This window comes from Sminthopsis crassicaudata, chromosome 2 (assembly GCF_048593235.1).
Source record: "Sminthopsis crassicaudata isolate SCR6 chromosome 2, ASM4859323v1, whole genome shotgun sequence".
Taxonomy (NCBI): domain Eukaryota; kingdom Metazoa; phylum Chordata; class Mammalia; order Dasyuromorphia; family Dasyuridae; genus Sminthopsis; species Sminthopsis crassicaudata.
Genome location: NC_133618.1, coordinates 471,949,668 through 471,957,784, shown reverse-complemented (window position 1 = coordinate 471,957,784; position 8,117 = coordinate 471,949,668). Strand labels below are relative to the sequence as shown.

The following is an 8,117-nucleotide window of genomic DNA, read 5'->3' as shown; positions in this document are numbered from 1 at the left end:
AGGAAAAGAGAAGAGACACCTATGCTTTAGAAGCTTCAATTTGGCAGCTATACAGAAAACACATTGGAGAGGAGAAATAAATATGTTGATTTATCATCACTTCCTCATAACCTCCTTAGATTCCTTCAAAGTTCATCTCAAATACCATAACCACAAGAAAGTCTATGATGATTCCCTAAATACCAGTGCTATCTCTCCTGGGCATGCTATTTTACTATTCTATTAACATCAATTACTATTTGCATTCTTTTGTACATATTTATTTTTAATTTACATATTTTTGTGCATTTTGTTTCTTCCAATAGAATTGAAACATCTTGAAAAGACAATTGTGTATTTCTAGTCCCAATCACAGTGTCTGACACGAAATGGCTGCTTTATAAATGTTTGCCTAATTGAATTTAAGTGTACGCTATACTATAAGTGTACAATTACTATGAATTATTATTAGACACATTATAAAAGACAAGACTTCAAAAGTAGAGCTATATAATAATTTATATCAAAATAAAAATCTATTTGAGGAAATACAATATAAGAGGAGAATTACAAGGAAAACATGGAAGAGTGTAGCGTGCTGTCGTCTCCAGAAGCTGCCAGATCGCTCTCTGGGAAGAGATCTGCTGTGTCAACTCAAATCTTTCAGACAGATTCTTCTTCCTGTAGTGAACCGTTATCTCCAGGCAGTTGCTGTTAACTCTTGTCCAGAGAAGTGACTTCCCTTCCTGCAGAGAGCTGCATCAAGCCAGATGTAGTGCAGAGTCTTCTCCTATCTCTGGAGTGGTGTCCTCTTTTATCCTCCCAGAGAATGGGTGTGGGATAATGCAAGGGCTTCTGGGAAGAACCACTTCAGCCAATGAGCTTGCTCCTTCTATCAAGTCAACCTGAGTTCTCACCTTGTAATTGTCCAGACAACCTGAATTCTCACCTTGTCACTGTCCAGACAACCTGAGTTCTCACCTAGTAATCCTAACAGAAAAGGACATTGAGGATAAGAAAAAAGGAGGAAGAAAAAGAAGTGATGTGATTTAAAAAAAAAAAAATTACTCACCCAGAAAGAGACAATAGATGCCTTCAAGAAATAAATCCCCCCTCAAAAAAAATGGAGGAATTCTATGTTAAGGATGAGCATATGAAGTATCTGTATATTTTCTGGAATTTATTATCTGCCAAAATCAGATCAATTAATAAATTGTTGACTTGTTATATTGAGCACTTCATTTAAAGGTTTAAAAGGTTAAAAAATGACAATATAAGGAATACCAATTCTCTACTCAGTTTTGACTGAGAAGGAAGTACTTGCTGCAATATAGATAATAAGGTACTTTAGAGAAAAGGATAGAATCCTCATGGCATAAAGTAGAGAAGGAAAATGAAGTTGGTTAAGATCTGACATATACACAGGGTTGTAGAAATTAACTCTCAAAAGTCCTTTCCCCAAATAATAAATAGACTATTGACTAAAACTCTGAAAGGAATTAATTTACCTTTTCCACTGACATATGAAAAGTTCAAAAAAATTAAATTCTGTACATCCAGCCATTCTGGAGAGCAATTCACAACTGTGCCCAAAAAATTATCAAACTATACATACCCTTTGATCCAGCAGTGTTACTACTGGGCTTATATCTCAAAGAGATCTTAAAGGAAAAAAAAAAGGACCTGTATGTGCAAGAATATTGTGGCAGTCCTCTTTGTAGTGGCCAGAAACTGGAAACTGAGTGGATGCCCATCAGCTGGAGAATGGCTGAATAAATTGTGGTATAGGAATATTATGGAATATTATTGTTCTGTAAGAAATAACCAGCAGGATGATTTCAGAAAGGCCTGAAGAGACTTACAAGAACTGATGCTGAGTGAAATGAGAAGGACCAGGAGATCCTTGTATACTTCAACAACAATACTATATGATGATCAATTCTGATGGATGTGTCCCTCTTCAACAATGAGATGAACCAAATCAGTTCCAATAGAGCAGTAATGAATTGAACCAGCTACACCCAGGGAAACAACTCTGGGAAATGAGTGTGAACCACTACATAGCATTCCCAATTCCTCTATTTTTGTCCACCTGCATTTTTGATTTCCTTCACAGGTTAATTGTACACTATTTCAAAGTCCAATTCTTTTTGTACAGCAAAATAACTACATGGACATGTATACATATATTGATTTAACATATACTTTAACATATTTAACATGTATTGGTCAACCTGCCATCTGGGAAAGGTAGTAGGGGGAAGGAGGGGAAAATTTGAAACAAAAGGTTTTGCAATTGTCAGTGCTGAAAAATTACCCATTTTTATCTTGTAAATAAAAAGCTATAATAAAAACAAACAAATAAATAAATAATTTCTGAAAACAATTATCTCAAGTGATTCTGATGAAGAAAAAGAAAAGGGAGGGTTGGATATGGTAAATGGTGAATCTGTAGATTCATGGTGAATCTGTGGATTAGTCATTGACCTAATTATATTTGTAAAAGACAAGCACAGAAAAGTAAGGTAAGTAAGAATAAATAAACAAGAGTGAAAAGGCCTTTCTGTAAGATTGAGTCCTAAGACTCAGAATGAATTTTGCAAGTGGTGAATGCTAAGGATAACAAAAGGATCTTTTAAACAGAAATGAACTGGACTAGGGGGTTTAGGGTGAATAAAACAATAACAATTACTAATTAAGAGAAGGTAGAACCATTAAATTTTTATTTTCTCCTGCTTTTCTCTCATTAGGTCAATCGTTTTTACATGAACAAAAATTGGACAAAAAGAAAGTAGACACTAAAATTAAGTGAAGAGATTGTAGAAGAACTCTTACTTTTCCATAATTAATTCATCATCATGTTCATATGAAGCACAAGAAATAATTTCTCAGTGTAATTGCTCTAATAATCCAAGTAATCTTTGAAAAATCATGGTAAAAACAGAAATTCTACAGTTTTCACAGGACTGAAGACATGTAAATGTGATTTTAGAGAAAGGGAAGATCACATCTTAAAATTATATATATTCTAAATGTATATATTCTAAAAAAATTAAATATATTATATGAAAAGAAAAGATTATTGGGTAAGCATTTAAAAAAGGAAATAGTGATCAACAAGATATAGTATGGTTTTATCAAGAATAAATTATACTTATTAAACTCCTTTCCTTATTTTATTTTACTTATATTTCTAAACTGGTAGATAAATAGAATTTTAAAGACACAATATACTTAGAGTTTTAGAAAAGCTTTTGATAAAAAAATCTCTTTATTCTTAAGAATGAAATCTATAGGCATCAGCTAAATTACAGAACAGTTAAGCAAATGTTTACTTGATTGAATGAGCAGATTCAGGGGAGGGAGTAAAGGGAAGGAGGGGAAAATTTGGAAAAGTGAATACAAGGGATATTCTTGTAAAAAAAAATTACCCATGCATATGTACTGTCAAAAATTATAATTATAAAATTAATAATAAAAAATATCCAAAAAAAAGAATGAGCAGATTCAAATCAAACATAAATAATTGATCAGTGTTAGTTTAAAGGGAGGCCTTTATTTTAATGTAAAATAATTCATATTTTGCCTACTGTTATTCAACCTCTTTTTTTTTTATCAATTACTTGATTCTAGGTATGCTTATTAACTTTGTAGATAACATAAAACTAAGAAGGACAGATATCCTATTGAATGACAGATATGATCCAAAAGATTTTTCTTGAGAAAAATACTAAACTATATCTTTTAAGATGAAATTTAATTTGAAAAAAAAAAATAAAGGTCTTACATTTAGTTCATTGATAGAGAAAAATTGTATGAAAAAGATATAGATATTTTAGTGAATTTCAAGGAAAAGTTATATCATTAATTTGAAATGAAAGTTCAAGAAACTGGATATATTTTAAAAATATGAGAAATATTTAGTTGGAATAGTTGTTTACAAAAATTTAATTAATGAATTAATTAATTCTTTTGGAGGAGGAATTATATCTTTTCTGCTTTGCTCTAGGAGGCAGAATTAAAGGCAGCAAGTATATGATTCAGAAATGTAGACTTTGGTTAAGTATCAGAAAAGAAATACAATTGTTAAAGCTGTCTCATGCAGAAGAGAATGTTTTAGAAAGTACTGTGTTTCAAATTACTGGTGGTTTTCAACCAGTAATTGATAGCATTTCAAAAAATAGTTTACAAGGGATATTGTCTGAGGTAGAGGTTATGTTAGAAGATCCACAAAATATTATTCAGCTAAGATATTCCGTGATTCATTTAATAATCTTTGTATTCCTTTTTTCAAGGCCTCTTACTATCACTACAATTCATAAGAGTAAATCTTTGTGCAGCTTTCTAATCACTTTCTAAATGCATAATCAGTACAGTATAATCAATTTAATACACTAACATGTAAAACACAATTTCCCAGGTCTATGATTACGTTATAGTATTCCCTCCCCCATGGAATTTCAGATTAGCATAACTCCACCCACTTCTCCAATAAGTTAGAGAAATCATTGCTCCCCATATCTGAGACATATTATGGTATAAGAATAAACAGATGAATACCACATATGATTTCTCAGTGCCTCAATCATGAAGAAAAGGTCATTTCTTTCCCGAAGGTCATAAAACAAGCTTTGGAGATGAGAATTTTTAAATCCAGTTATAGTTAGGGCAGTCAGAGTTTACAAAATAGTCTCTTGATGGCTGCATTCATGAAGGCTTTCTTCACATCTTTGTTTTTCAGGCTGTAGATGAGAGGATTAAGCATGGGTGTTATCACTGAATAAAACACTGACACCAACTTCCCCAGTAATTTAGCAGACTTGGGTGTCATGTAAGCGATTACTCCTGACCCATAAAAAAGAATGACTACAAGAAGATGGGAGCCACATGTAGAGAATGCCTTTAGTCTCCCTGAGGTTGTCTTCATTCTGACCACAGTCACTATTATAGAGCCATAAGAGACCAAGATCAAGGATACAGGTGCAAGAAGGATCAGTATACCCATAAGGAAAATGGCTGTCTCTGCACTGTGGATGTCTGCAGATGCCACGGCCAGAATTGCTGGGGGCTCACAAAAGAAGTGATCAATCCTATTGTCTCCTTGATAAGGGAGTCTTAGTGTAAATGTTGTATCCACTAAGGACACTAGAATACCACTAGCCCAGCACCCCAAGGCTAGGTGGCCACATACCCTTCCTGTCATGATGAGAGGGTAGTGCATGGGATCACAGATTGCCAAGTATCTGTCATAAGACATCACAGCTAGCAGTGCACACTCTGTACACCCAAAAAGGAGGAAGAGAAGAAGCTGAGCTGCACATCCTATGAATGAAATGTCCTTTCTCCTGGACAGCAAATTGAACAGGGCTTGTGGAACAATGGTGGTAGAAAAGAAGAGGTCAGCTGTAGACAAGTTGCATAGGAAAAAGTACATGGGTGTATGAAGCTGTGAGTCAGTCAGAACTAAGGAAATGAGGAGCAGATTTCCAAAAACTGTAATCAAGTAGACCACCAGGAACAATACAAAGAGCAATAGTTGAATCTGAGGGTCATCAGAAATACCCAAAAGGAGAAACTCTGTAACCCAAGTCTGATTGCTCTGGCTCATATTCTTTTTGCTTCTTTAGAAAGGGCCCAACAGGAATTTGATGCATGGATATAACCTGTAGAATTACAAAATCTAGTGTTGGAAGAGAACTAAGATGCAACCTACTAGTTTCCCACCCAACCCACCAATAGATGCCCTGATAAATGTTCATTAAACACTTTCAGTGACATATTACACTGTTTCAAAAAGAAGATATTCCAATATTGCACAGCTCTTAACTGTTAGAAAATACTTCCATATATTGAAATGAAATCTTCCTTTTTATAATTTCCTAATATTGATGTTAGTTCTCTCTTCTGTGTCAATCTTCTGGATAGATGTTCATAAAGTAGTTCCTTTGAGAAGTAGTATACTATCCCATGAGGAAGGCTTTTCAGGGTGGCAGACCACTAAATATTAAACAATATTTCTTTGTATCCAGCTGAAGTCTCTCAAATTGTAACTTCTATCTATTAATCTATCCTCTATCACCTGATCCTTCATAGATGGTCCAATTTCTTCATCATGTTATAGCCTGGCAAATATTTGAAAACACTTTTACATGTTTTCCCTAAGAATTTTTTCCAGTTAATTATCTGTTTCTAGAAATTAAAAAAAAAAAATAAGACAAGCAAAAGAATTTAAGGAATGAAGAAACAAAATTATCACTATTCAGATGATACATATATATATACATACATACATATATATATATATATATGGAGAGAGAGAGAGTTTATATAGAGGATCCTCAAGATTTACTAAATTAACTGAAATTATTAATAATTTCAATAAAGAATCAGAGATAAAATAAATCTGCATTAATCAACATTTTCAAGATGTTAGAATAATTTATCAAAAGAAATTTCATTCACAATAACTGTAAATGAATAAAACATCTTGCAGTTCAGCTATCAAATCATGTTCAGGTCTCCTGTAAATACAATAAAAAACACTCCCCCCCCCCCAGAAATAAAGGAAAGCAAATAATTTGGGAGATATTAATTGTGCACATTTAGACCATGCTAGTATAATAAAAAGGATAATATTGCTTAGAATAATTGAATGATTTAGTGCCAGACTGATAAAATTGCCAAGGGGTTACTTATATAATAACAAAATTTATCTGAAAATAAATGGTAAATAAAATTAAGAAATATATAAAAAAGTAGGAAATCAATAATTAATTTCAGGCCTAACTTATGCTATAAAGTTGTCCTCTTCAAAGCTATTCTATTTAGTATTAGTTTAAAAATAGGAAGCATGGTGTAGAGGGTAGAAGAATCAGAAAAATACTGTTTTGATTCCTACCTCAGATTTATACTGACTCTGTGACCCTAAACACATGACTTAACTTCTCAATGTCTGAAGCAATTTTCTAAGATAATAAATGCAGCAAAGATGCTATTCTATACTGGCAGAGGAAGTTCAACTGGGGAACTTCCTATATCAATAAATTAAACTAGTTCAATATTTTTAAAGGTCGATCAATGGAATCATTTGTAAAAACAGGACTCAAATGCATTAAATATATTCTTTCACTTCTGCTTAAGCTCACCACTTTGTGAACTGGTATACCTAGTTGATCATTACCAAAAGCTTATTGACCAGCAAGATGGCAGATTAGTTTCTTTCTTTTTTTAAAATTAACTTATTTATTTCAAACTTAAATAGAAAATAGAAAAAGAAATAAAAGTAACCATGTGTACAGTGGATCATAAAAGAGGATTCAAAATATAAAGCAATAAATTTTATTTTATTTCTTGTTCCCTCCTGACTCCTCAGCTTTAATTCTACCTGCCACTTTGCCCTCCTATTACTTAACCTATTTCCCTCCAATCTTTATCTTCTCCTCTCATCCCTTTCACTTCTAAATTCTATGTGAATCTAGAAGACTTTCATAACCTTCCAAATGTGTGTATTTCCCTCTTTATCTTATTCCCATTAATCTACAGACCTTCTATATCTCCCCTGATTCCTCGTTCTCCTGTTTCTTTATTAATTTAGAGCTTTTATTTCTTTCTCTATTAGAATGCTATTACACTCTTGTAGATATATATATATATATATATATATATATATATATATATATATATATATATATATATATATATATATATTGTTTCCTCTTTAACCCATTCCCAAAGAAAGTAGGTTCCACAACTACCAGCACTTTCCAATATAATTCCTCTTGTAACTCCTTTGTATAAGATAATTACTCTTTTTACTTTTTCCTACACTGTTTTTCTTTTTAGAATTACATTTACTCAGACAATTTAATGTTACTCTTTGGAGTAGAAGAGGCTTTATTTTTTTATTTTTTTATTTTTTTTTGCTTCAGGATCCTTTGAAGACAAACTCTATCCATATTTTTCATAGTAACTTTCTATGGTTGGATTCTTTCTCTTTTGTTCATTTAAAAAAAATTATTGTAGCTTATTAGTGTAATCACACCTAATCATGGGGTGTGGGAGATGGTGTGTCTAACTCAGGTCCTCCTTTAGTTCTTCCCTCTGGCCTGGAATTGAAACCAAGAACTCTACTCTCCTTT

The 8,117-nt window shown here is 32.5% G+C and overlaps 1 protein-coding gene across 1 annotated transcript; it reads right to left on the bottom strand.

Moving 5' to 3' along the window:
• Positions 1-4,651: 4,651 nt before the first annotated feature.
• On the bottom strand, positions 4,652-5,596 carry LOC141553617 (olfactory receptor 2D2-like). Its single transcript, XM_074285176.1, has one exon. It carries the CDS (start codon positions 5,585-5,587, stop codon positions 4,652-4,654), a length of 936 nt encoding a protein of 311 aa, XP_074141277.1. The 5' UTR covers positions 5,588-5,596.
• Between the last annotated feature and the right edge of the window lie 2,521 nt (positions 5,597-8,117).

Bases quoted from the DNA above. Each gene is read 5' to 3' on its own strand.
- LOC141553617 (XM_074285176.1), bottom strand. From the start codon at position 5,587: ATGAGCCAGAGCAATCAGACTTGGGTTACAGAGTTTCTCCTTTTGGGT.